The 27,547-nt window shown below is 57.0% G+C and overlaps 3 protein-coding genes across 3 annotated transcripts; all 3 read left to right on the top strand.

Annotated features, from left to right (window-relative positions):
• The first annotated feature begins 2,789 nt into the window (after positions 1–2,789).
• On the top strand, positions 2,790–13,634 carry AFMID (arylformamidase). Its single transcript, XM_081161499.1, is given in 13 exon segments — positions 2,790–2,919; positions 4,370–4,418; positions 4,421–4,461; positions 5,771–5,861; positions 9,605–9,709; positions 9,790–9,838; positions 10,384–10,469; positions 10,563–10,635; positions 10,831–10,928; positions 11,217–11,295; positions 11,394–11,535; positions 11,715–11,819; positions 13,194–13,634. Coding segments are annotated over 13 exon segments (1,077 nt in total). The 5' UTR covers positions 2,790–2,793; the 3' UTR covers positions 13,227–13,634.
• Positions 13,635–14,806: 1,172 nt separating this feature from the next.
• BIRC5 (baculoviral IAP repeat containing 5) lies at positions 14,807–19,103 on the top strand. Its single transcript, XM_081160870.1, has 4 exons — positions 14,807–14,985; positions 15,113–15,222; positions 16,497–16,614; positions 18,907–19,103. The coding sequence occupies exons 1-4, from the start codon at positions 14,875–14,877 to the stop codon at positions 18,994–18,996; spliced, it is 429 nt and encodes a 142-aa protein (XP_081016996.1). The 5' UTR covers positions 14,807–14,874; the 3' UTR covers positions 18,997–19,103.
• Positions 19,104–21,846: 2,743 nt separating this feature from the next.
• TMEM235 (transmembrane protein 235) lies at positions 21,847–27,339 on the top strand (the record flags this gene model as incomplete). The annotated part of the gene is made up of 6 exons (XM_081161986.1): positions 21,847–21,899; positions 22,294–22,516; positions 24,062–24,270; positions 24,653–24,798; positions 25,360–25,497; positions 27,098–27,339. The coding sequence occupies 6 exons, from the start codon at positions 21,847–21,849 to the stop codon at positions 27,337–27,339; spliced, it is 1,011 nt and encodes a 336-aa protein (XP_081018112.1).
• Positions 27,340–27,547: the final 208 nt, after the last annotated feature.

Below are 27,547 nucleotides of genomic sequence, written 5' to 3'. Positions count from 1 at the left end.
GCACAGAAACCAAGCCGCAAGCGCTCACGATTAGAAGGTGCCCGGAACACGGAACAGGAGAAATTAAAACAAAACATCTGGGACACGCTGTTCTGAGAGCAGAGGGCTGATCCGCTCAGACAGTAAGCTACAGGGTGACAGTGACCACCTCATCCCTACAGCAGGGCCGATGCATTTCCCAAGAAACAAGGAAAACGGTCAGCCTACCATTTGCCGCCCAGCTTAACCCAGAGAACAAAATAAAGATGAGAAAGGGGAACAGCCGGGGGGCCTCCCAGGAAGACCGAGGCCAGGACAAGCCAACTTACAAACTGCCCCTCGTCGATGCCTATGACGGTCACGGCCATGGCCTCCTGGACCACGTCCTGCAGCAGGCAGGCAGGCAGCGCCTCCATGGTGTTCCTGGGGGAGAAGGCCAGAGCATGAGCAGGCCGGGGGCACCCAGGAGCCCGGAGCCGGAAGGCAGGGGCCGGGGCCAGCGCTGGCGACCACCTCTGCTGGCAGGACAGGCTGCCATGTCTGCCTGGAGGGGGGCGACCTCAGCACCCAGGCCAGGCATCTGGGGAGATGAAGGGCCCTCGTGTGGGAAACTGGTTCTTCTACACAAACTATTTCACCGCAGCTCAGGACTAGAAATGGGCGATGCCGCTGACGTATGGCCCTCCTCCGCTTCTGCTCAGGGCCCAGGGCAGGCAAGGGGACCTCCTTAGGCAGTGTCCAGGCCCATGGTAATTTTAGGGGCCAACAAAAATGTTTTTTCATTTCATTTAAAAATCAGAAGAATATGCCCTGGCTGGTTTGGCTCAGTGGTTAGAGAGTCAGCCAGCAAACTGAAGAAGGGTCCCGGGTTCAATTCTGGCCAAAGGCATGCACCTTGGTTGCAGGCTGGATACCTGGTTGGAGGCGCATGCGGGAGGCAACCAATCGATGTCTCTCTCACATTCGATGTCTCTCTCTCTCTCTCCTCTCTCTCTCCCACTCTCTCTGAAAAGCAATGGAAAAAATATATTTCTTAAATAAGTAAAAATCAGGAGAATAAATAGAACTCAGCTTTGTATTACATTTGTCTTCATATCAGTGCAGTCGTAAAATATTTTGTATTTTTTTTCCTTTGGTTGAAGGGACTCACGAGGCAAACACCCAAGGCCCAGGAAGGCTGTGAGGCGGCCGCGGGCAGACCACTGGCCCTGGCTCTGGGCGAATCCTACATGCCCGGGCAGAGCTAAGCCCGGATTCCAACAGCAATGAGCTCGGTGACCTAGGGGATTTTCCTCCCCTTGGCGGCTCAGGCCAATGAAGGGATTTCTCCTCGATCACAGTGATTCACTGGCAGAGCCAGGACTCAACCTGCTGTCTCTCGGGTCCCGGGGGCAGTCCTACCCAGCAGTTTGAAAAGGCCAAGGGGTGGGAATGACACCCTGGCCCCCACAGCCAGAGAGCCTTTGGAAGAGGAATGCTGTTCTTTGGCCTCTCCCCTTTTAAACAGTTTCTTTGTGTTTCTACAATGTTGATTCCTTCTGTTTCCACTTTTGCCTGCTCCTGAGCTGGCCCTCAGGGGAGCTGGCAGTCTCCCCAAGGCTCAGCAGCTTGCAGCTGCATTTATAAAAACATAAAGCGCTTCACAGCTTAGTTATTACCTTACTATCTTGCCATCTTCCTACTATTTTGCGCATTTTAAATCACCCCTCCCACCAGGAGATAGAGAAAAGCAGAGGGCGAAAAGCAGAGGGCGGGCAGGGAGCAATCCTGTTCCAGCGGCAGGCAGGAACTGGGAGCTTCTGGGAGCTCCGTCACGCCTGCCAAGCACTCAGTCACCGCCCCTGCAGGACTGTGACACTCAGCCAGAGCTCAATTTAACCCTGATCTGACTGACTCCAGAACGGAACCTCTAATCACTGCAGGGTTGCCTGCTCTGCTTTTACGGTCCTCCCTGGATGCACCCGGTCCTGTGCGGGGGACACGTTTTAGGAACCGGGAAGCAAACTGGGAGGCATGAGTGGACCCGCGTCAGACAGCACAGCTCGGAACGTCACTCTAACTCCAGACACTTAACTCCAAGTCCCTGGCACTCTCTGCCCCACTACCCATCTGGCCTCAGAAACCCCAGGCTCCCACGGCATGGCTTGGCTGCCTGCCGGGGGCTCAGGTGGACAAGTCTGGGGGACCGAGAAGCTCAGAAACACCAGGCCCCAGTCTGCTGCCAAGGAGGGGGCAGGAGGGAACGAAATTGAACCCGGGCCTCAGGTTGCAGACCGATAAACATAAAACAGGGACGCGTGAAGGCCACAAGACCACAGGAGTCGGGGAGGACCAGCCAACCGAACAGTTAAATAAAAACCAACGTGAAGGCCAAACAAAACCAGCCTGCAACGTCTGCATAAGCATCAGCTCCAGAGCAGGGCTCTCAACCCCGGCAGGCGCCACTGACCACCGTGCGGGTCACCGTGTCGTGGGGCCGCCCTGCCCATTGCAGGATGCCCAGCAGCATCCCTAGCCCCTCCACCAGTTGTGAAAACTGAAAACATCTCCAGATGTTGCCAAATGGACTCTGGGGGACAGAATCGCCCCTGGTTAAGAACCACTGGGCTAGAGCCCTGTGAAAGGCAAAATCCCCAGCTACCACTGGGCCAAGCAGCCTGCAAAGTTTGCCGACTGGGACATTCAGTGCCAGGCACTTGTGTTCTTCCCCAGCCCACTAAAGCGCTCTGACAGCAGGTCTGTGCTCTGTGAATTTTCACCGGCCGCTCAGATGGGGTGTCAGGACAGGAGGGAAGGGGCAGGGACTGACCGGTCATGCGTGGAGAACTTGCTGCTGTACCGCGTGTCTTTGGCGTATTTGATCACCAAGCACTTGTACTGGGCAATCTGGAAGCGCTGGACCCGTCTCATCAGCTCAGTGCTGCAGAGGCAGAGCGGCAGGTGAGGCCCAGGGCAGGAGGACAGGCGAGGAGGACCATCAGCCCAGGCCAGGCTCCCCACCACCTTCTAGGGGCTTACAGACACGCGCTGACGGACAGAAAGACCGCAGGGCGGAGCATGGGAGAGGCCAGTGAGGAGGGGAGTCTAGACCAGAGAGGGATGTTAGCAAGTGTGCCTGGGGGCCTGGGGTGGGGGGAGGAATGGAGGGGTAAGTTTCTCAGGACTCTGGGAACAGGGCACAGGTAATCTCCTCCCAGAGCTCTTCACAGTCCGAGCTGACTTCACAAAAGCTTTCTGCTGGGTCCAAGAGCCCACCCTGAGCCTCACCCTTGTGGGCCAGGGATTGGGGCTGGAGTGTTCCCCAGGGTCACATACAAAAGGGCCAGGGAGTTTCCGAGGGGCTCCCTAGCCCCAGCTCCTCCGGTTCTATCCCATGGGAGGAGCGTCTGGGAAGCAAAGACGCGCGGCTGAGCTCAGCGTGGACAGGACGTTGGGGGGCCACCTAAGGAGGGTCTCCTCTTAAGGAGGCGCAGATCCTGCGGGAGGCACAGGGCCTGCCCCCAGCGGCCCGATTCTCAGAAGACTCGGACCCGGGCGGGCAGAGATGCCTCCTCCGGGACCAGGCAGCGGGAAGGCGCGGCGCCCCGGGGGCGCGCGGAGGGTGTCCCGGCGGGAAGGCGGCCGGGCGGGGACGCAGGGCCTGGCAGTGGGGGCTACACTAGAGGAGGGGGCTCTGACCAGGACCCCGGGTGGGTGGTCCCGGACCCTCCCCCCCGCCCCGCGAGGCCTTTACCTTTTTCCTGAGAACATAGGTCCGAGGATCACCTAGGAGAGAAGGAGAGGTCAGTTCGGGACCCCCGCTGCGCACAGATGCGGGGGGAGGGGGGGACCGGCGACGACCCCGACCCGGACCCCGAGCCCGCGCACCTGGATCTGCCCCCGGGCCTTGCTGGGGGAGCCGGGCAGCACGGCGGGCAGGTTCACGCAGCTCATGGCGCTCGGGGGGCGGGGGGGTTCCCGCGCGTCCGCCTTTATCCGCCGCGAGCGCGCCAATCGCTGCGCGCGCGGGCCAATCGCTGCGCTCCCGCGGCGCTGGCGGGAGAATTATTACGATCTTTTAACTATATCATTATTGGTTTCAGAGAGAGGAAGGGAGAGGGAGAGAGAGAGAGAGAGAAACACCAATGACACGGGAGTCATGAGTCGGCTGCAGCCCGCAGCCCGGGCACGTGCCCCGGCCGGGAACCGAGCCCTGACCGCCCGGATCCCAGGTCCGCGCGCAACCGCCGAGCCGCGCTGGCGGGAAATTCAAACGCAGCCAGTCGGGGCCTTCGTGGGCGGACCCCGGAAAAGCTCAGGTCACCGGGCGGGGCTGGGGGCGGGGCTCGGGGGCGGGGCTCGGGGCTCGGGGCGGGGCCTGGCCTGAGCATCTCCTCTTGGGTCTGTCCAGGACAAGCAGTGCTCATGGCGCAAGCTGATCTGCATGGATGCGCCCCGAAGGGCCGCGGGGGCGAGGCTCCCGGGAAGCTGATGTCTAAAGAGGTAGGTGGTTTGCAGGGGGAGGCCGGGGCTGAGGCGTGTAGCTCAGAGCTGATTCGGTGCAAGTTCTAAATAGGAAGCTCAGAAGCCCTGCGAGACCACGCCTGCGCCTAAGAAGCCCCACTGTCTGTCTCTCTCATAGTCGCAGGCACACCCTCCCCCCCACACACCCCTACAATATCAGAGGGCCATCAGAAATCCATTGCAATATCACTGTCATAAATAATAGCCATGAAGATGAATAGGTCAATTCGGGGCACCAGCTGGAATCCCAAGCCCGAGCCCGCAGGCCGGGACCCTGTCCTGGTGTGCGCACCTGGATCTGCCCCCCAGGCCTTGCTTGGGGGTGCCAGGCACAGCTTCCAACTCCCTGTAGGCAATCACATCTACAGGCATAGACGGTCCAAAGACCCCAGGCCAGGAGACCTGTTCAACAGGAAGAGCAGCTAACCCACATCTGAGCGGTTGGCGTTACTTGGTTTACAAGCCTTACGTCTTCTAACCTTGTGAGGCTGCTGTTATTAAGTCTCTTATATGGACGGGAGAACTGAGACCCCGAGACTGTAAGTGGTCCAGGGTAAAACAACCTATAAGCGACGGAACCCACCTGACTCCAGAGCCCAAGACCTTTCCATGAGGCCGCCCCGTTACCGACGTCCCAGTCCAGCCATTACCCATCCTCCTTTGTGCCCTTGCTCCAATTCCCGGAACTTTGTTATTTTCTTTATTAAGTCTGGACATCTTCGCCTGGCATCCAAGACCTGCTGTCCTCCGGCCCCAGCTCCCCAGCCTCACCTCTGTATTTTAGCAATCTGGCCGGCCAGCATTTCCAAACTGACCTTCAATTCCTGCCTTATCACCTCTGCACTTTCGACTGCGCTGTGTCCTCTTGCAGCCAGAATCGAACCCTCTCGGGGAAGATGGGCTCCACCTCACTTTCTCTGCAGCGGCCACCCCAGCTCCATGGCCACTCCTGGTCTGAGCTGCTGGCGTTCATCGGGACACATTTATGGGAACCCATCTTCCCTTTAAGGCTGTTTGCTGGTTACAGGCATGATTGTCTCTCTAGACCACGGATCTGAGGGCGTCTGTGATGTTGTATCTGAAGCACCTAGTTAATTGGTGGGAGAGAGTGGGGAGGGGTTGCCAGGTTGCAGAATGGAAGGGCTTGGCGGAAGCTGAGGGCACCTGTGAGAGCCTGAGATGTTGGGGAGGGGGCTTCTCAAGGCAGAGGAGCATCCAGGCCTGTGGAGGGTGGGCCACCCTGGGTGGAGAACCAAGGTCTCACGGAGCCCGTGTCTGTGTCCCGCAGGAGCTGGAGAAGCAGTACAGCCCCAGCAGATGGGTCGTCCGACGGGGAGCGGAGGAAGCCATGAGGACCTACTCACAGATAGGAAAAGAGGGTAGCGGGGACCTCTCCGTGGCCACTTTGGTTGGACTTTAGCAGTTGGCTGTGGTTTGGAATGCACAGGGTGGGGGGAGGAGCCGAGGCACAGCCCAGGCTTCAGGGCGGTTCCCAAAGCCCAGGCACTGCGGGAGCCGCCTCACAGGCTCAGGTCCGGCGCCAGGGAGCCCTGGCTCCCCCATTGCCCTCCCACTCAACCAACCGTGCCCAGGCCTTAAGGCCACATGACACAGTGGCACTGGGAGGGGAAGTGAAAAAAGAAAGGCCTCCTTTTTTCTCCAAAGAAATCAGGGCTTTGGGGACCTGCAAGCTGGCGAAGTGTCCAGGTTCATTCCCATCCCTGTCCCGTGTTTGCAGAGCTCTGCCCCATCGTTTTAACGCTGGTGGAGCACTGGGCTGGGCTGGGAAGCAGGCTTCAGGGGGAGATGTGAGCAAGGAAGCAGCCAGCCTCTCGCTTGGTCGGTTGGGAAAATCAGATGTTGGCAAATCTGCTTCGTTTGAGCGGACCGATCGGAGTTCCCGGGGCTGGTGGCTTCTCCAACGTGAGATAACCCAGCGGGAGGCACAGGCTTTGGGGGCCTGTTTTAGCACCTGCCCTGTCCCCTCTTGGGCTCTTCAGAGCTCCCTGCCATGCCCAGCTCTGTGCCAAATGCACCTCTGTTTGCTCAGTAAATATTTGAGTGGGCAGAGGCACCTGCATGAGTTTGGAGAAAATCTGTTTGTCTCTCTCCCTCGTCTTGGGGAAGAGCTAACCCTGTTGAGAAAGGGAGTCGTAAGCAGCAAGAGCCGAGACCAGGGTGCTGCCGTCACCCGCAGAGACTCTCTCTAAGGAGCCGCTCTCCATAGCCCTGTAGTCAGCTTTCAGTTCTTCCTCCCGCCTCCCTTTCCCGATGCCCCGGCTGGCCCCGAGGTGCCGCGGGTGCAGCAGACCCGTCTCATCCACGAGCAGCATCTTCGTTAGGGCCAGGCGAGTGAGCAGAGCCAGGCCTGGGAGGGTGGAGCCTGTCTCTACTTCAAATGCTGACATTTTGTCCATCGGGGACTTTTTGTGGCATTAATTTTGATTTTAAAAATATAGCTCTAGCCCGGCCGGGCGTGGCTCAGTAGTTAAGCATCGACCTCGGATCCAGGCGATCAGGGTTTGATTCCCGGTCGGGGCACATGCCCGGGTTGTGGGCTCCATCAATGACTCTCTCAGCATTGATGTTTCTATCTCTCTCCCTCTCCTTTCCTCTCTGAAATCAATAAAGATATATTTAAAAATAAGAATAATAAAAAAATAAGAATAAAAATTAAAATATAGCTCTAGCCCAGCTGGCGTGGCTCAGCATCAACCTATGAACCAGGAGGTCACGCTTCAATTCCCAGTCAGGGCACAGGCCCCAGCTGCGGGGTTGGATCCCCAGCAGAGGGCATGCAGGAGGCAGCCGATCAGTGACTCATCATTGATGCTTCTATCTCTCTTTCCAACTCCATTCCTCTCTCTGAAATCTATTAAAAAATTTTTTAAAAAAGGAAAAAAAAGACGTGTAGGGTCCTCCTGATCCTGGAGGACTGTTAGAAGAGACACCAGCGAGCCTGCCTCCCCAGGGAGGGAGAGGGCTCAGAGCTCGAGCAGTGAATGTCTGTGGCCCAAGCCCCCCGCTCTATGGTATTTGTTACAGCGGCAGGAGCCGACTAAGGCTGGAGCCCCGGGTGGATTTGAGCTGAGCACCTACAGGACGTGGTGACTGTCACACATGTGGCCGGCGGGCATGCTGGTGGAAGCCGGAGGACAGTGAGGGGCTGTTGCTGCCGTCCAGGGGAGAAGCCAGGGCGTCCAGGGTGGTCTCGGTGGGGTCAGGAGGAGACTCGGGATTTAGGATCAGCTTGGGGATGGGGGTGGGGGCAAGAGAATTCCTTGAGGATCGATCAGTTTGTGGTCTGTTTGTCCTAAGCAAGTGGTGTGACTGGTTTAAATAAATTAATATGCAGCCTGTCCTAAGCAAGTGGCCTGACTGGTTTAAATAAATTAATATGCAGCCATGGGATGAAATACTAATGAACTGTTTTTAAAAAAGGAAAGGCTGAAGAAGCTGTCTGTGTACTGACTGGGAGAGCTCTCCAAAAAGCCTTTTTTGGTTAATCCTCACTGGAGGATATTTTTTTTTTAGAGCTGTTATGTCCGAGAATCAGATCCCCTATGCGGCGGAAAGACAATCACTCCAGAGCTGATAATGTAACAGCAAAAGGGACTTTTATTCCAGCTAGCTGGGGTTCGGTTGTATCCAACGCAGTGGAATTCTGAGTCGAACCCCGATCTAAATTTCCCACAAGCTTATATAGGGCTACAGTGAGCAAGCGATCATTGTCAGTTACAAAATTACATGGGTTATAAATTCTTTAGGAAGGGTGGGCTCAGGACGTTTCTCAACTACAGGTGCCTGAAGCTGGAGTGCACCTGGTATTCGTCAAACCCACCAATTTAATTCCTGGAACTGCCTCCACCCTCTGCAGTTTACTGAGTCACTCATGTATGCCTTTTGTCCGGCCCCGGGGCCTGGGGGCCTGCCTCTGTCTTGGTGGGTCCTCACAGAGCAAAAGGGAGAGGGAGAGACAGAAACATCTACGTCCCGCCGATGGGGGCCAGGGATCGCACCTGCGCAACTGAGGTACCTGCCCTTGGCTGGAATCAAACCCCAGACCCTTCGGCCGGAGGGCCGACGCTCTAACCGCTGAGCCAAACCGACCAGGGCTTGCACACGGTTTTTTAAAGTCTCTACCATGTATCGGGTCCTGGGTGTACAGGGAAGGAAGCCAAGCCCTTGTCTTCACAGAGCTTATGTTCCAGGGAGGGCGACAGGCAGGCCACGAGCCAGAGGAAACGTGTATCGAGCATGAAAAGTGAGGGGACGAATAGAGCAGGGGTAGGAGACATACCCCAATGTAGTAACCAGTATAACCCGCCCTCCCCCAGCTTCGCTGTGGTGTTGTACCCAGACCTACAATTCCCTTAGTTCCCTTCAAACCCTTCCTCTTTCTCCAGTGCCAGCTGACTTTCACAGCCCTCTGACCTCTCCCATCTGGATGCCCAATTACACACACACACACATACACACACACACACACACACACACACACACATCTATACATTGTTTCATTCTCTGTTTATTTCAAGTGAGTTTGTATCACGTTTCCCTAGAAGACTGCTTTTCTAAATACTTGGAAAAGTTTCTACTTCCCAGAGCGTGTAACAAAGTGTAACACACAGAATAAGCATGTTCTAAAGTTGTGATCAAACTGGTGCCTCTGACCCTGGCCAGTTTGCTCAGTGGTTAGAGCCTTGACCCCCAGGCTGAAGGGTCTCAGGTTCAATCCCAGCCAAGGGCATGCACCTTGGTGGGGGGCTCAATCCCCGGCCCTGTTGGGGCTCGTGGGGGAGGCAGCCAGTCGATGTGTCGCTCTCACATCGCTGTATCTCTCTCTCTCACACTCCCCTTTCCATTCTCTGAAAAAGCAATTCAGAAGCTCACTCACAGGCAGACGTCCACAGATAGTGTCGGTCCCATGGGCCAGTCTGGTCCCTTTGTGACCACACACACACGTGGTGCTCAGAGCCCACAGGCCCATGAGGACCCAGGGAAGCATTGGCAGCTGGTCAACCCAAAGGGGCTTTTAGCAGAAAGCTTTCTACCTGAAATAAAATAGGAATTGTGTTCCCCAAGCTCACGCTGACAGTTACTTGTCCGTTTCCCGAGACAGCCACCAACAGGGCCTGGGCCACCCGGAGGAGCCTGCTGGATGTCCCCTATGGAGACGGTGAAGGGGAGAAACTGGACATCTACTTCCCCGAAGCAGCGTGTGAAGGTGAGCAGAGGGGCTAGGGTGCCTCGCAGAGCTCGGCTGGGTGCCAGGCCTCAGCCCACACCCCGTGTTTTGTCTTACAGCCTTGCCTTTCTTTATGTTCATCCACGGAGGATACTGGCAGACTGGAAGGTGCGTCAGCAGGTTTGGATGAGTAGAGACAAAGAGAGACTCATCTTTACCTGGCCCATCAGTTTCCTGGGGCTGCTGCAGCAAAGACCACAAACTGGAGGAGCTTGCGACAACGGGAATGTATCCTCTCACAGTTCTGGGGCCAGAGCCCTGAGATGGAGGCATCAGCAGGGCCACGCTTCCTCCCAAGGCCCTAGGGGAGGACCTGTCCTTGCCTCTCCCTGCTTCTGGTGGCTCCAGGCATTCCTTGGCTTGTGGCAACCCGTTGGTTGCCAGGTGACATTCTCTACATGTCTGATCTCCTTCAGTTCTCAAAACCAGCACCTGAGAGGAAGAGCCTAATTACACAGATGAGGAAACCAGGCTTAGGGGTTAAATGAAGACCCCCTGGTCCTGTAGCTCTCACGTCATGTGGCTAGGACAGAGCCTACCTTCTTAAGCACACTACACGGGGTCACAGAGGGGTGGTGCTCCAGGTGGACAAGGCACAGGAGCAGTGTGGTGGCTGAGTTGCCACCGGTTGTTGCATTTTTGTCTTTCTGCAGTAAAGATGAATCGGCCTACATGGTCGACTCGCTGACAGCACAGGGAGTGGCCGTGGTGATAGTGGGTTATGACATTGCCCCCAAAGGTAAGGAGAGTGGTCTTGCAGGTTCGGGGGCTGGTAGGCTTTGGAGGGGAGCGGGCCCCTGACGGAACCGGACCTGGTGCATGCCCTCTGCAGGTACTCTGGACCGGATGGTGGACCAGGTGACCTGGAGCACCATGTTTGTGCAGAAGCGGTATCCATGCAATGAGTGGGTATCGCTGCAGGGTTTCCTTCCATCGGGAGATGCTGGGGGCAGGGGGAGGACACTGGGTTCAGCCCCTTCAATGCAACCCAGCTGCCCTTCTGGCCTGTGGAGCAGGGGACAAACTGGGACTCCTTGATGCTGGCCCGATGTTTGGGGAAGCTGAATGCAAACCCAGCTCCCTTCTCTGACCCACACCAGGGGGATCTACCTGTGCGGACACTCAGCCGGGGCCCACCTAGCCAGCTGGATGCTCCTGGTTAACTGGACTGAGCGAGGAGTCACGCCCAACTTCAAAGGTTTCCGTGGGGACTGCAGCCTGGCTGGGCAGACTGCACCTCCCCCACTGGGCCTGGGGTCTGCACCAGCTGCTTGAGATCCCAACAGCGAGCTCGGCTTGACCTGGGGCCTTCGAGGCTGTGAGCAGGGCCTGTTTGCTGCTTCTCTGCCCCTATTCTGGTCTCGCCCCCCTGGCCCTGGAGCCTGGGCTGGCCCTGTCTTGCCCATTTGGTGCCTGCAGGAGACCTAGTCTGGGCAGAGTGATGGCCCCACTTGTCTCAGGGTCTCTGACTGTTTCTCCTTCCCAGGTTTTTTCCTGGTGAGTGGGGTCTATGACCTGGAGCCCGTTGTGTACACCTCTGTGAACGACCCTCTCCACATGACCCCGTGAGTCCCTCCGTCCCCCCACTGGCCGGAACCTGGAAGGGGTGCAAGGGTGAGGCCCAGTCTCCTCGCCTTCTGACCCGCCCCGCCCCCTGCACCAGGGAGGATGCTCAGAGGAACAGCCCACAGCGGTACCTGGAGACAACGGTCACGCGGCCCGCGGATCCAGCCTGCCCCGTGCTGGTGATCGTGGGCCAACACGACAGCCCCGAGTTCCACCGACAGTCCAGGGAGTTTTATCAGGTACCCAGGGCACCCAGCTTTGGGCTGGAGGTTGAGGGGCATGCGGTCTCAGGATCCTTCCCTTTGCTTCCCCTGAATGGCCCAGCCCATCAGCCACCCGTTGGGCAGATGCTCAGGGTGAGCGCCCTCCCTGCTCTCCTGTGGCCTCAGGCTCCCCCTTCCTCCCGTCTCCCACCCAGACGCTGTGCCGAGGAGGGTGGAGAGCCTCATTCGAAGAACTCCACGACGTGGATCACTTCGAGATTGTCTGGAAACTAACCCAGCGGGACTATGTGCTCACGCAGGTGGGGCATGTCCCCTACTGAAGAGGACACGGGTCCTGCCGTGTCCCCTGCGTGTGAGAGGCAGGGAAGCGGGAGCACAGAGGAGCCCCGGCTGGTTTTGGTCATCCAGGAGGTTGGGGGACCCCATGGTAGGAATCGAGGTGCCATGCTTCCCATCCTATGCTTCACCTCCCCTGAAACAGCCCCAGGCGATGTGCAGAACCTGGTCCCGGGCACACAGGTGGGGTCTGCATGGGGCTGTGGATGGGAGAGAGGCAGGTACCAGATGGTATTAGCCTGTCTGGGGCTCAGCATAAAAACAAAGCCAACTCCACATGAGAAGGGATGGGTAGATTTGTGTATAAATGTTTATTACAATTTTAAAACATATTTAAAAAAATTTTAAATATGTTTTTATTTGATTTCTGAGAGAGAAAGGGAGAGGGCTGGGGATCGAACCACAACCTTTCGGTGCAGGAGCCAACACCCAACCCAGCCACACCGGCCACGGCTGTATTACTCTTTTTAACTGGGAAAAACAAACAACCCTAAAAGACATCTCTGGAAAAAACTCAGAAATAAATATTTTAGGATTTGGAGGCCGTCGGTCTCCTACACAACTATCCAACTCTGCTGTTGTAGCTCAAAGGTGGCCACAAACAATTCATAAATGAGTGAACATGGCTGGGCTCCAGGAAACCTTTATTTACAGACGCTGAAATCTGGATTTTATATTATTTATTTTTAATTTTATTTTTCAATGATAGTTGCATTCAGTATTATTTTATATGAGTTTCAAATATAGAGCATAGTGGTTAGATAATTATATAATTTACAAAGTAACAACACACGCACACACACCCCTGTGAAATTTGAATTTTATATAATTTTGACATATCCCAAAATATTTTTTGGGATTTCTTTTCAACTGTTTAAAAACATAAAGCCTTGCCCGGCCGGTGTGGCTCAGTGGTTGAGCATCCACCTATGAACCAGGAGGTTGCCTGTTTGATTCCTGATCAGGGCATGTGCCCAGGTTGGGGGCTTGATCCCCAGTAGGGGGTGTGTAGGAGGCAGCCAACCAATGATTCTCTCTCATCATTGATGTTTCTATCTCTCTCTCGCCCTTCCTCTCTCTGAAATAAATTTTTAAAAAACATATTAAAAAGCAAATAAATAAAAAACATAAAGCCTTTCTTGCCTCTTGGGTCCTACACGGACCAGGAGGTAAGTCTGCATAAGGTTGGGAACTGCATTAGAACATTCCTGAGGGGAGGGGGAACAGACTCATAAGTTGCATTTCTATGATCACAAATGCAGCCTGTTTCTTTAATCAAACTCCTCCTGGGAGAGCCTCCCCAATTCTGGGGCTTGTGTCTTTTCTTCCTGCTGCAGATTATTTTGAAAACAATCTTCCAGGAGTTCTGATGGCCCCTGAACCCCAGCCGGCGTGCACTCAACTTGCAAGGCTTCTGCAAAGGGCCTGGCCTATCCACCCTCCCAGAGGCCTCCGCTTCCCGTTTGCCCACCCGCCCTGGCCAGAGCCTGTTCTTCCCAGTGCTCCGGGCAGGAATTCAGGTCTCCACGGAGAGCCCTGGTCTGGACTGAGCAGCTCCAGGGATGGTCCAGCCCAGGGCAACGCTGTGTGATGCCTGGGGCCACCTCTTGCCAAGTCTGACGCCTCTGCCTGCTGAGAAAGGTGACAAAAACGACAGCGCCTGACCTTTCACACACTTACCTCCAGCTCGCCGCCCACAACCCCTTTAAAACAAATCAGAAATGAATAGTCTTTCGCAACAAGTAAAAATTATATGAAATTCAAATTTCAGCATCCGTAAATAAGGTTTACGAACTGTCTGTGTCAGCTTTTGAGCTACAAAGGCTGGGTAGCTGTGTCAGAAACCGGATGGCCCCCAAAGCTAAAATAATCACAATCTGGCTCTTAGAAAAGTTTGCTGGCTCTTTTGCAAGAGCTTCCCAAACCACTCCTGCCTTTTGCGCCTCTCCTTTGTCCACTTTGTCCTGGGCTCCACCCGACATGTGGGTCTGTCCCTGAAAATCCCGGACTAACAACTTGACCGTGACAGGACAAGGACACCACAGGTGGACAAGCTTCCTCTGCCCCCCGCCCCCAGGGGAGTGTGCAGTCCCCAAGGAGCCAGCGGTGTCTGTCACCCACCACAACCACCACCTCTCTGCCCCACTCTGAAGAGCTCACAGTTCAAGAATGATTGATCCGGCCCATCCGACGGGCTCAGTGGTTCAGCGTTGACCCTCCAGCTGAACTGTCCCTGGCCCGGTCGGTCGGGGCGCATGCAGGAGTCAACCGATCCATGTGTCTCTTTCACATTTAGGTTTCTCTCTCTCCCCGTCCCTTCCACTCTCTCTAAAAAACATAAATCTGAATCCTTTCCCCGCACCCTCCATTGACATATGTCCGGAGGGGCCCAGACATCAACATGAAAACCAAAGCCAGAAGAAATCATCGATGAATATCTGCCATAAATCATCTCACAGGGGAACGGGCCTTTCTCAGCATGGCAAACACTAAACAAGGGAAAACAAGAGCCAGAAAGAAAATGCGTGATGACCGGACTGCATACAAATGTAAACATCCTACAAGGTCCAAAGACAAACAACAAACGGTTCGGGGGCGGGGGACACGACGCATGAGGTTAAGTCCCTTCTGCACACTCTCACCAGCCATGGGAAAAACATCTCAGTCACATAAAAGTGGGCAAAGACATGCACAGGCAATTGGCAGGGGGAAAAACACACACACATCAGGACATCACGAGGATTTTCGCACGCCTTTAGCTCCACGCCTCACCGCTCTTTGCTGCGCGTGGGAAGAGGCGAACGCGGGACCCAGGTGGCTGGGTGCACAGGGCACAGAGGCCGAGCCACATTGCGGGAGGACTACAACTCCCAGCATGCCCCACGCCTTCCCAGCAGGCCGCGGCGCCCTCCCGCCCGAGAGCCGGAAGTTCCCGACGTGCCTCGCGGCGGCGGCCAACCGCCGGATTTGAATCGCGGCTCCGCTCGGGGCGGCGGCGGCGGTGGCGGCGGTGGCGGGATGGGTGCCCCGTCGTTGCCCGCGGCCTGGCAGCTCTACCTCAAGGACCACCGCGTCTCCACGTTCAAGAACTGGCCCTTCCTGGAGGGCTGCGCCTGCACCCCGGAGCGGGTGAGACCGCGAGGCCTCGGGGCCCAGGCCTCCCCCCCGAGCCCCCCGGCCCTGGGGACCCCTCCCGCGGGGCTCGGGGGACCCGCGACGCGCCCCGCCGGGGTCTGAGCCGCGCCTTCCCTTGCAGATGGCCGCGGCCGGCTTCATCCACTGCCCCACCGAGAACGAGCCCGACTTGGCCCAGTGCTTCTTCTGCTTCAAGGAGCTGGAGGGCTGGGAGCCGGACGACGACCCCGTGTGAGTGCCCGGGGACTGGTCGCAGGAACAATAATAATAATAATAATAATAACAGCAATGATAATAAAGAAGGAGAGAGGCTCCTTCTTACAGGTACTGGGTGCCTCTCGGGTCGCGCAGAGGAGAGGAGCAGATCCTGTTGTGACCCAGGGGGGGTCCGGGTCCTTTTCTTGTTTCAGAGTTTTATGTATTTATTTTTTAAAAATAGATCTTTATTGATTTCAGAGAGAGGAGGAGGGGAGGGAGAGAGAGAAACGTCAGGATGAGAGTCCCTGACCGGCCGCCTCCCGCGCGCCCCCTGCTGGGGGTGGAGGAGCCGCAGCCCCGCCCGCCCGACCGGGAAGCGAACCCGCATCTCCCGGATCCTAGGCCGAGGCTCAGCCGCCGAGCCACGCCGGCCGGGCTGTTTGAGAGTTTTAAAGCTGACGCCTTCCTGACCTGTAATTCACACATCAGCCAAACCGCTCTTTTGAAAGGCGTTAGCTCCGCTGTTGTTGGGGCTGTGCCCTGCGAGGGACAGAAGCCTGGGGGGGGGTGTTGGGAGAACCGCAGAGAGACGGCTTTTCTCGCCTTTTCCTCCCCTCCCGCGTCAGAATCGGTTACTTCCAAGGACTTAAAGCGTTTTCCCAAGAGAGCGCTTCCCCCCAGATGCTTCTCTTCTTGGCCAGGAACCGTGTTTGCTCTCATGACCCAGTGTGGAGCCAATGGCGTGGCGAGCGCACCGGGAATCGTTGGGCAAGGGGTGTTGTGTTTTGGGAGTGGATTTCTAAGCGCTGTGATATGTTCAGGTTCCAGTTGCTGTCCCTCGGGACTTGGCGCGGGCTGTTCAGGTTCGGTGCTGTGCACTCGCTGGGCTAAGTCCCAGGCGGAAAGTAAAACGATGGTGCGAGGCAGAGGCCTTCCCTGGGGAAGCCTGGCCCGTGCTGTCCCTATTCCAGACCCGTAGATCCTGTAACACTTCCTGCGATTGCTTCAGCTCCCTGAGGGCGTTAAGAGGGATTTGACATGGGAGAGCTCTGGACGTATCACGCGTAACATTTTTCGTAACTGCTAAAGGGCTCCAGGTAACATACATGAGCACGGGGGTGAGGGAGTGTGGCCTGGGACCTGGCATTGGTTCCGGCCACTTCCGTCATCACTGTGCTCTTGCAGCTGAGCAGCGTGTCTGGGAGACGCAGCGGGTGGGTGGCGGGAAGGGGCTGTGATGATGAACTGTCGCCTTCCTCCCCTTACCGCCTTCTCAGTTGACACACCCCTGTGTTGATTTTTTTTAGAGAGGAGCATAAAAAGCACTCGTCTGGTTGTGCTTTCCTTTCTGTCAAGAAGCAGTTTGAAGACTTAACCCTCGGTGAATTTTTGAAACTGGACAAAGAAAGAGCCAAGAACAAAATTGTATGTATGATTGGGAGTAACCGCAGAGCCAGCCCCGCTCCGGTTCTGTACTACTAAACTCCAGCCTCTCACAAGCCTGGGGCACGGCTGTCCTCCGTCAGCGTTTTCTAAGACCCCAAGTGTGTGTGTGTGAGGATCTAGGAGGACAGGAAAGCATCTGTGATGGACTGTGGTCTTGGGCTGTGCAGTCCGAGAAATACATGTTCCCTTGTGAAAGGTGTCGCCAGTGTGAGGTTCCCTGTGGTGGTGGGTTGATCAGGGTGGGAGGTCATTTATATAGTGGGTTTCATGTGTTAATGGTAAGAACAAAGGGTTGGGGGACGTGAAGTAGAGTGTGTATTGGGGAAGGGGCATGACATGTATTGGGGGAAAGGGGCTGGACCTTGGAGGGGTTTCTGCAGTGAACTTTGACTCTTTACTCTTGGATGTGCAGACTGGGTAACTGGGAGATTATGGGTGAAGCTGTGAGTACCCCAAGAGGAAGCTCCGAGCAGTCAGGACTGCAGAGAATGAGGGAGCCAGGGCTCCGGGTTAAATCTGAATTTCAGCTACGCAAGGATTAACTTTGTTAGTACCTCACATTTTGTATGGGTGTTTACTAAAAAATTATAATTTATATGAAGGTGGGCATCCTCTGTCTTTATTTGCCCAATCTGGCAACCCTACAGAGAATAAATATGTAGGTGTTATAACGTCCTTGCGGCAAAGCACTGGGCAGGGGGTGACGTGGTCCTGCTTGTTTCTGCCACTTGCAGACTTTGTGGGTTTTGGCCAGTTTGGGGCACACTTTCCATGCTGCCAAATAGAGGATAGATACCCCCCCCCCCGCCCAGGTTTTAGAGATCAGTGTGACACAATTCTGTCCAATACAGCAGCTTTGAAATGTGAAGCACAAAATTGTGTTATGTCAGGAAGGGGGAGGAGTCGGTGGTCAGAAAGCGAGCTGGGGGAGAGCCATTAACTCGATGGTGGTCTAGGGAGTGGCAGTGTTGGAACAGAAGTGGGCCAGGGAGGTCGTGCACTCTGCACCGTGAACCAGCTTTGCGGGCCACACAGTTTCTGTGAAAGAGTATTCTTTGTCATTTTTGTTTTTCACAACTGTTTACAAATGTGAAGGCCATTTTTAGCCCAGAGGCTGTACAGAAACAGGCCATGGGTTGGTGGCCAACCCGCTCCAGGTGAAAGACCATCTTTGTCTGTATAGTTAGGGAACAGTGGAGAGAAAGCTGCCTGAGCAAACAGGAGGAAGATTGGGGTGTAGCCAGTGAGGATGAAGCGGAGAAAGACAAAGGAGTTTAGGTAGTTGCAACAAATAGGAAGACACTACGTTGTGACAGTCCATCCAAAATGTTGCCTGAGTGCTGGTGGACCCTGAGTCTGGGAGAGGAAGTGGGTGACTGCGCCACGGAGCAGGAAGCCCATCAGGGGGCGATGTCTGCATCACCTGGGTGGACAGCATTCTGTTAGCAACTGGTTTTTCTCCCCCAGTCATTATACAGGATACTTCCAGTGATGCATGAGGTTTATTTCTTTGTTTATTACAAACACCACTGCTAGGCAAGGGCAAAATTAAATATTCTTTTGATTTTAAAATAAGCCTTATATGTGGGGCAAAATTTAAGGTACAAAAAAAGTAGCCCTGGCCGATATGGCCCAGTTTGGAGTGTTGCCCAGTGCGCCAAGAGGTGGGGGTTCGTTCAGTTCCCAGTCAGGGTAGCCAAGCAGTGTTTCTCTCTGTTGCTCTCGCTCGCTCTCTCCCTCCGCCTCCCTCCTCCTCCTCTTCCTCTGCCCCCTCTAAAATCAATAATTTTTAAAGTACATATTGGAAGTAATTTTTAAGTGTTAGCCTTTATTGTTTTTCTTATTAGAAAACATTTAGCCCAGTAGAGTTCTTGTTTTTTAATGGGACAGAAGTCAAGGAGTATAAAGATCAGTGTCAGGAAGGTGTCCCTGGCTTTGCCCATGTGGTTCCCATTTGTTCTCTGGAGAGGAGAGCGCGCTTAGCTGAATGAAGGTTGGAAGCTCAACCTAGGGGCACCTGGCACAGCGGTGTTTATGCTCCAGCAGAAGGCTAATGTTCAACAGGGTCTCTGCCCGGACAGGTGGGGCAGCTCTGGCCTTTCCCTGGAGGAGCTTCAGACGCCGGTTGGGGCGGGCAGGGCGGGGGTCTGCCAGCCTTGCTGGGTGACCCCGCGCTGGCGGCTGCTCTGGACCCCTGTCTCCCTGGTCTTAGCGGCAGGCTGCGGTTTGGAAGTAGCTATTCGGGTTCAGGAGCCTGTTCTTTATTTCCAGGCAAAGGAAGCCCACAGTAAGCAGAAGGAGTTTGAAGAGACTGCAAAGGAGGCGCGCTGTGCCATTGAGCAGCTGGCGGCCGCCGAGTGACGCGCCCCGGGTCCCTGCGTGGAGCCCCCGGATCCCAGCTGTTCTGAGGGCCGGGGCGGTGCCTTAGGAAACAAGAACACCCACATTTTAAAATGAGGCTATTTTAACTGTCTTTTTGTTTTCTCTTGAAAGTGACGCCACGGCCACTTCTGCCGTTGCTCCTGGTGGTGTTGCTGGGCACAGTCCCTCTCTCTTTCTCTTTGGTCGTTTTTTTGCTTTATGGATCCTGGACTTGCCAGGAGGGAAACAGGAGTTTGGTCACGTGGGCAGAGCCCTTCCATAGGGCAGTGTCTGGGCGAAATGTCGACTGGCTGTGGAGCCCCAGGTTTGCTGTGAATGCGATCAGAGGTCCCCTGTTACTGGACAAATAGAGAATTAAGGATACCAATTAAGTTTTATTTGCATAACCTAACGTTACAGTGTGCGTTTCTTGTGTTCCCAATACTCTGTTACCTCACTTTAACAAGTCCTGCGGCCATCCTCTTAGGGGCCAGGCCTCTGACTGCTGAGTGATTAAGGGTTTCCTCACCTGGTTCATTTGTCATCTTCAAGGCCGCAGAGGGGCTTTAGGTAGAGCCCTCCAGTGACAGGCTCGAGTGGCTGGGAGGGACGGAGGAGGACTGACCTCTTGAGTAAAGCTGGCCTCTTGCTTTGAGGTCGGTTGGAGATCCTTCCCCTCCAGTGGGCACATGGCAAGGTGACAGCATTTCCCTAAAACAGTCAAGGAAAAGGCCCCTAATGCCTGACACAGCCTTTTCCAGGGCCCGGCTCTGCGCTTCATCCTTTCTAGTCAGAAGAGCGCAGAGCAGATTCTCCTGCGAGCCCTGCCCTGGACGGGCTGCCATCCCCCCTGGGCGGGCAGGGGCGGGGGGAACCCAGGAAGGAGCTCCTGGGCTCACATTTCCGGTATTCTGCAGGCAGCTACTTCCCATTAAGGATGTGGGTTAGGCGGCTGATAATTCACCTGTCTTTCTAATATGAATCTTCCTAAAGTAGGACATGGAATAAATTAATTAAAAAATTGTACTGGAAAACCTTTTGGGAAAAATTTTTTAAATAACTTTCTCTCTTATTTGCAATCTTACAAGATCATAAATCCAGTGATGGTTGAGTTTCAACCCTAGTGTGGACTGAGCAAAAGGACTTGAGCGATCCCAGTGAAGAAAGCGGGTCTGGCACCCATGCTGGGCCTGGCCCTGGGCCTCGCCTCGCGGGCTTGGGCCCAGCCCTGGTTAAATCTCAGCTGCAGTTGCATCATCTGTCACACGGGGCTCATAAAACCTGTGCTGCCTCTGTTCCTTTTTTTGTTGTAGGCACGTTTTTTTTTTTTTTTTAATATATCTTTATTGATTTCAGAGAGAGAGGAAGGGAGAGGGAGAGAGGGAGATAGAAACATCAATGGGGAGAGACTCATGGATCAGCTGCCTCCTGCACGCCCCCAACCGGGGATCAAACCCACAACCTGGGCATGTGCCCTGATCAGGAATCCAACTGCGATCTCCTGGATCCTAGGTCAATGCTCAGCTGCTGAGCCACACCCGACCGGGCGGTACATGGCTTTTCTATGATGAGGCGGGGAATTGAGACAGCCGCAGCCCCTCCTAAGGTTCTCCAGTGTTGTTGGAATTATTATTTCACAGCTCAGCACAAACTAGGGTTGTAAAGTGAGCGCACAGCCATTCTCAGCGACTGGGGAGACCGAAGTGAACCTGAGGTGGGTTCAGAGAGAAAGGGAGGTAGCAGGACATAGCACCTGGCAGAAGCTGTCATTTATGAAATTGCTGTGATTAGCCCAGTGAGCTGCAGGGCACAGACTGGTCGCTCCCTCCCCAGAACAATGCAGTGGCCTGAATCCTTTTTAAATGACTTGGCTCAGAGCTGTGGGGGACTCAGTGGGCTGCTGCGGGTGAGCTGTCAGCCTGATTGGCCCTGTCTCCCTTGCTGCGACACCCTCTCCACTTACCCGGCTCCACTCCAGTCCCAGCTGCCCTCCCCCGGCCAGCTCCCGCAGGGCTGCAGCCTGAGGATAAGATGATAGATTTGATGTCACCCCCTCCGTGAAGTTAAGCTGCCTGGTGGATGCTACTGTCCTATCGGAAACCTCCGGAGGTCATCTTGGAAAAATAAAAACCATTTCATTTTAAACAGCTGAGAACCCTACTGGGTTTTCAAAATATTGTCAGCTTTTCATGGTGTTTTTTTTCTTAGCCTGCCAACTGAATTTTCCTGCCCAAACAGTTGCGGGGGTGGGATGCTTCCTGGCAGCAACAGAGCAGCCTCGGGCTCCTCTGCAAGAGCCACTTGAGCCCCAGGCCCATTCACTTGTGTCCTCTGGACTCGCTCAGTGTGTAAACCAGCTGTGGAAAATCACCTCCAGCTTGTTTTCCTGCCGCCTCTCAGGCGGAGAGAGATGTTTCCCTCAGCTTGGAGAATGTCGCAGTGGTGTTGTTGGGGGAAAGCACTTCAGCCCCTTCTCTGTCTCAGCTGCAGGTGGACACTTCACCTTAATAACTGGTCCTCAAGCGGCTTTGTCGAGAAGCTGAACACCATGCTTATCACTGGCCTTTAGTGACTGCCAGTGTTGGGGAGCTTAACAGACATCTGCTGATCAGGCCTTAGGTCCTTACTTCACCTGTGTGCTGGTCACTGCGTCCAGCAGTTGAAGCCCAGAGAGGACAGTGACCCGCTGTGAGCTCACAGCCTTGTTTTCTGAGTGGTGGGAGACAGAGGCCAACAACAGTCCTGTGAGTGTGGCACGTGTCCATAGGACACAAGGCAGCAGTGCACTCTGCCCTGAGTGGCGACGGGAGAGCTGAGTGTCTGTGTCCAGGATGGAGGAAGAGACTCGCGATGGACCCTGAAGGGGAAGGTGGACAGGCAGAGGGACTGGAGTGCACTCCAGGGTACGGGTGCATCTCTGCCGTGGGGGAGGCCGGGTGGCATCAGGCACCCTCCGTTTCCCTGTCAGCAAAGCCCCGTCAGAGAGTGCCGGCCCGCTGGACAGATGCCGGTGAGGCCAAGGTGGCTGTGAGGAGCCTTCCCAGACCGAGTTCCTGGGGGTGAGACCAGCCAGCTCGGTGGCTGCATCCTGGTCAGGCCACATCTCACAAAGGACGTCGGCTGTGCCGCCTCAGTGTGGAAGGCACATGCTTCCAGCCCATGACCGCAGCCTTGAGGACCCTGAGGATGGTGGGTTTTGACTAGAGCAGTGTCTCCAGGCTACTGGGATGGCCAGCTTCCCAATTCACCTTGTGGTTGAGGGGCTTGTTGGGAGTAAACGTGTGTGTCCTGTCGCAGGCTCTTTGCCCAGTGCCGTGAGGTCAGTCGCCGTGTCGCTGAGGCTGAGCTCCGACCATCCTTTCGACAGCCCTGCTTAGGGGCGGTGCGCCACGTTATACATGCCTCGTTGTATATTCCACATTACATATACCACATCCTCAGCCTGGGGCGGGAGGCCAGCCAGCCTCCTGTTGCCAGGTCCAGCATTCTGTCCTTCAAGCTGCTGTCCAGCTGGTTGAACGTAAGTGTAAAGAGGCTGTGCAGTCCTGTTTTTATCACTTATCATTGGAATTTCTTCCGTCAGAAGCTGATGCCGGCCCCTGATTTCGGCAGCAGTGTCTGCTGCTGGCTTTGACATGGCCCCAGTGGCCTGGAGATGGGCATGGTGCTCGCCGAGAGGCCTGCCGAGGGCACTGATTCTGGGCTACAAGTGCAGGAAAGGGGGATGAATCGTGAAAGAATGGGTTGTTCTAACGGCACCTTTCAGAGCTGGGCTGAGTGTAATTTGGGTCCATCTCAAGGGAAGGAGACTGAGAATTCATCACAGGTCCCTTGAGGGCCGGCGCCTGCAGCCAAGCAGACGTCCAATAATGGCTCTAACTGCACTTCTGACCCAGGGCTTTAAGCAAAGGGGTGCAGGCTGCTCATCTGGACGTCTCCATGCAAGCACGAGGGGGAGACACATCACACATCTACTCCTCTACAGAGACCCTGGCCACTGAGTCCTGTGCTGTTTAAGCTTTACAGAGGGTGGGGGTGGGGTGCAGAGGAGCCCCTTTCAACCCAGCTCAGGCCAAGATGGGGGTCACTGGGAGCAAGCATGTGAGCACCTACCAAAGGGGCTCTCCCTAGACAGAGCCTCTGGGCTCTTTCCTTAGACACGAAGGGTGGTTTTGACCCAACTAGGACCTGGGTAGGCCTCCCCCGACCCAAGACAGAACCGCAGACAGCTCTGACAGCCTGGGGGCCCTCCCATGCATGTCACCGCCCACTCCAGGTTTGGGCCCTCTGTGGTCCCCCTGCCTCCCACCGGGAGAGCCTGACACCTTCCTCCTGTCCTCCAAGGTGCTTCCTACACGCTTGCTGAGAGGGAGAGACAGGCAGAGGCTGGCTTTCGCGTGTAGCATTGGTAACGAGGGGCTAAGCGAGACTTCCTTCTGTAGCCCCTTGCCCCCCCACCCTCTGCCCACCCACCCACTTTACTGTGTCCCTCTGACAGGACCAGGCAGGGGCTCAGGGCCCCAGCCAGGGTCCTGCTTTCTGCCTTTCAGGCTGCGGGCTCCCAGGGTAGGGAGGGGCTGTGCCTGCTGAGCCCCCTCTGGGCATGTCCAGGCCCCACCCTTCCTCCTCCCCAGCAAGGCCATTTGGTGGCTGAAGAGCCCCCAGATTTAATGATTAAGAAATTTGCTGAAGGACCCATGGCCAGCAGCCGGCTAGGCAGGGGAGCGGGGCCATGAACCGGGGTGGGCAGCACGTCCACCTGCAGCTCCCAGATTTCTTCCTTCCCCGAGGCCAAGCCGGCCACCGCGGAGAGGGGACCCATTCCCTGCAAACCTGAGGGGCCTTGCAGGCGGGCACGCAGGCAGGCCCCGGGCGCTGTGCCCAGAAGAGCCTCCGGAGCTGCCGCGCCGCCTTCTCCCTGCAGCTCCCGCTGCCCGCCAGAACCCCCACTCGCCGGTGCCCCCCCTTCCCGCTCACCCCACTCCCCAGAGCCCCTCCTCCGCCCGCGGCTCTCCCCACTCCCTAAATCCTGCCTCCTGCACTCCCGGACCACCCGTCTTCTCAGCTCCCCTTACTCCCGGCTCCCCGCGCCTGGCTCCCCCCGCTCCCGGACCTCCTCGTGGCCCAGCTGGGCGCGCTGCTCCTGGCTGCCGCCCTGGGCGCGCTGCTGAGCTTTGCGCTGCTGGTGGCTGCGGTAGCCAGTGACCACTGGTACCTCCCGGAGGCGGCAGCCGCCGGCAGCCACACGGAGCTTGGGCCACTCCCCTCGCACCGGTGAAGGCGCTGCTGTGGGCAGCGTGGGACAGGCACAGCACGGTGGGGACAGCCCACCCCTGCCTCTGGACCCCTTTCCCGGGGTCCCCTCCCACACTCCTTCCTCCAGAGCAGTGCCTAGAGCCCCCACCGGCTGTTGCCCTCAGACGGCCTCTGGTCCCCTCCCGTCCCCCCTTCCCAAACTGGGTGCGACAGGCTGGAGGGGGAAGGGACTCAGAGCCAGGCTGGGGTGGGAAACGAGGGGGAGGAGTGGCTTCTTGATTCCCCCGGGGGTCAGGGGGTCCGCCCCGGCCCCCAGCTGGCACGGCCAAGGCCAGGGGCCAAGGCAAGGCCCTGTTCCCCCCGCACCACCCGATGCCACGTGTGATCCACACCTGTGCAGTGGCTGCCAGGCCCGGGAGAGCAGGAGAGCCCCTCAGCGAGGCTGTGCGTGCCTCTGCTTTGCAGGGTGGGACAGCTGCATCCCCCTGATGGACCCCTTCGCCGCCGAGAGCCTGGACGTCTCCGCCTCAGTGCAGTGCCTCCTCTGTGAGTCCTGGCACCGTCGCCTAGTCCTTTAGTCCTGGGGCGAGGCTGGGCCCGTGACTGCCCTCGTCCTGGCCCCACAGACCTGCAGCCAGCAGACCCTGCCTCGCCCTGAAGACATTTCCGTACAGATTTGAAAGCTCCCCTCCACCAGCCGCGGCCCCATGCTCTTGCGGTGGTTCCTGACCACAGATGCCCAACTCCCAGCCTGTCCTGTGCCCCTTTGGGATCTCCTTTATGTTCCAAACGGGTCTACCTGGTGGGCATCTCCCATGTGGTGGGTTAGAGAGCGCCTGTCTGCTGCCCAGAGAAGCCAGGGAGGTGGGGGAGGGTGCTGGGAAGCCTCTTCACCCTGGGCCTCGGGAAGCCTGTGCCAGGACAAGGGATGGCCCCTGGGAGGGTCGAGTGGTTACCATGGAGATGGGCATCAGGAGGCAGATGGCCCAGCTCCTCCTCCACCCAAGGCCACGGTGGCCTGTGTGTCCTGTGAAGGTGACCTCCAGGCAGACAGGGCTCTGAAGGCAGGTCTGGGTGCCCTGGGTGCCCCGGCACCCTCTCCTGCAGCACTGCACCGAGCTGTCGTGGTGGTCCTGCCCCTGAGCCTCATCCTTGTGGTGTGCGGCTGGGTCTGCGGCCTCCTCAGCTCCCTGGCCCAGAGCGTCCCTCTGCTACTTTTTGCGGGCTGCTACTTCTTGCTGGGGGGTGAGTCTGGTGGCCGTGGGCGCTGCAGGTCCTGGGAGCGGGGTACCAACTCTCCTGTAGCCTGTGCCCTGCTCCCCTCTGTGCTGTGCCAAGCCTGAACCCACCCAGGGGTTGAGCTGCAGCAGGCAAAGTCAGCCTGGGTGGCGGGGTGGGGGTGTCCCAGGGTTGAGCTTTGACGGCGGAGGCACGAGGCTCTCCCAGGGGAGTCCAGTACCCGTCTGCCCTGCTAGGCCTGTGCCTGGAACCAAGAAACCGCAACAGTTCGCTCGCTCACGACAAAGGTGCCAGCCAGCGGCGGGGGAGTGTTCTGGAGGCACCAATAGGGACAGGACCCTGCTCTGAGGAACCCAAGGCAGGCCACGGGCCTGGCTGGAAGCCCCCAGCCCTCCCCACACTCAGGGTCTGGTCCAGCTGCCCACTGCTCTCCTCGCGTGGGGGGTTATCCATGAAGTCTTACTGACATCAGAGCCTGCGCAGGTGGCCGGATGAAACCGGGGCTGGAAGACACCCAACTCTGGGGCTCTGAGACAGGAGCATCCCACCACGGGGACCTACTGGAGGCCACTGGCCCCATGTCTCCCCATCAGCACTGCAAGAAGGGGGGGGACAGATTGTTCTGGGGTGACACTGGGTCAATGGCTGTCCTTTCCTGAGATGGGAGCGTGGGTGGCCCAGGCTGGAGTGACAAGTTCTACTGTGATTGCCTAGCTCCAGGCTCTGGTATCAGCCAGGGGACCTGGGTGTGAGGTCCAGCGTGGGAGCCTCCCCTGAGCAGCAGGTTCTGTGCTCAGCTCAGCTGGACAGAGCAGCCGGCTGCTGGGAGACAGCTCGGCAGGGGTGGGACGGGGGTGTGGGTGGGGGTGGGGTGGGGGGCAGCCTGAAGGGGAGGAGGCCCGACTGCTGCAGGCTGAGACGCACCTGTTTCTGGAGCCCCAGCCCTGTGAGAGCACCTGTCTGCCAGCCCCACTGCTGGGCACTGATGTCCCAGGGCCACTGAAATCCACTGGCTTCACATCCTCCCCCAGATTAAATCCCTAACTTCTGCCCACCCAGCCCTGGCTCAGTCCCCTTCCCATCTTCAGTCATGTGGGGAATCACAGAGGCTCAGGATCAGGCAATTAGAGGACCCTGGGGCTCTGCAGGTCAGCTCTGGCCAGCCTCCTGCCCTCAGTGGGGCAGTGTCCAAGGGAACAATGTGTCCCCAGGAAAGTGCCAGGAGGCTCAGCCCACCCGTCCCGCCCAGATTTCCCACAGTTGGCACCGGGGTGGGCTGTGACGTCAGCCTGCATCTGTGTGTGGGGGGTGGCTCTCAGGGCTGGTCCTTCTGAGACCAAATGGACAGGAAAATGTCCCAGTGCCCTGCTCTTTGATTGCCTCTGGATGGCTGGATGAAGGGCCACGTAGCACGTGTGCCCCTAATCTTACTGTCTTGAAGAAAGCTGACTGCCGAGGCACAGGGAGGGGGAGTCCTCAGGGCAAGGGCAGAGAAGCAGGGCCTGAAACTTGGCCCTGGGGCCCGGAGAGGGCTTCTGGGGGCACTCAGGCTCCGGCCAGAGGAGGTGAGGTGGCACACTGAGTGGTCACCCTGCCTCCTCCCCAGGCGCCCTGACCCTGGCAGGGGTCATCGTCTACATCAGCTACTCGCACCTGGCCTTCGCCGAGACAGCCCGCCAGTATGGCCTGGGGCATGTGCAGGACGCAAGCATCCACTTTGGCTGGTCCGTGGCCCTGGCCTGGGGCTCCTGTGCCTGCGAGGCACTCGGTGGTGTCCTCCTGCTGGTGGCAGCCCGGGCCCTCAGCCTGAGCAGGCAGCCGGGTGTCCCCCACTCTGTGATCATCTGAGTCCCAGGCAGGCAGGGGCAGGGAAAGGGGCTCAGTTTCCCTTTGCATCTTGGGCACCCTGTTCCGCAGGCTTGACTGGAGTCCTGGCTGGGAGGGGGCCTGAGGGTGGGCAGGAGCTGGGGGCCAGAATCCAGGCTGCTCTTGCTAGCAAAGGCAGATGTTTGGGGGTCCCCATGAGCTTTGTGATACCCAAAACCCCAAGCAGCCC

This window comes from Miniopterus schreibersii (genome assembly GCF_964146895.1).
Source record: "Miniopterus schreibersii genome assembly, chromosome: 16".
In the NCBI taxonomy this organism is placed as follows: Eukaryota; Metazoa; Chordata; class Mammalia; order Chiroptera; family Miniopteridae; genus Miniopterus; species Miniopterus schreibersii.
Note: the sequence above shows the minus strand (reverse complement) of the source record. Positions and strands in the feature narration are given on the sequence as shown.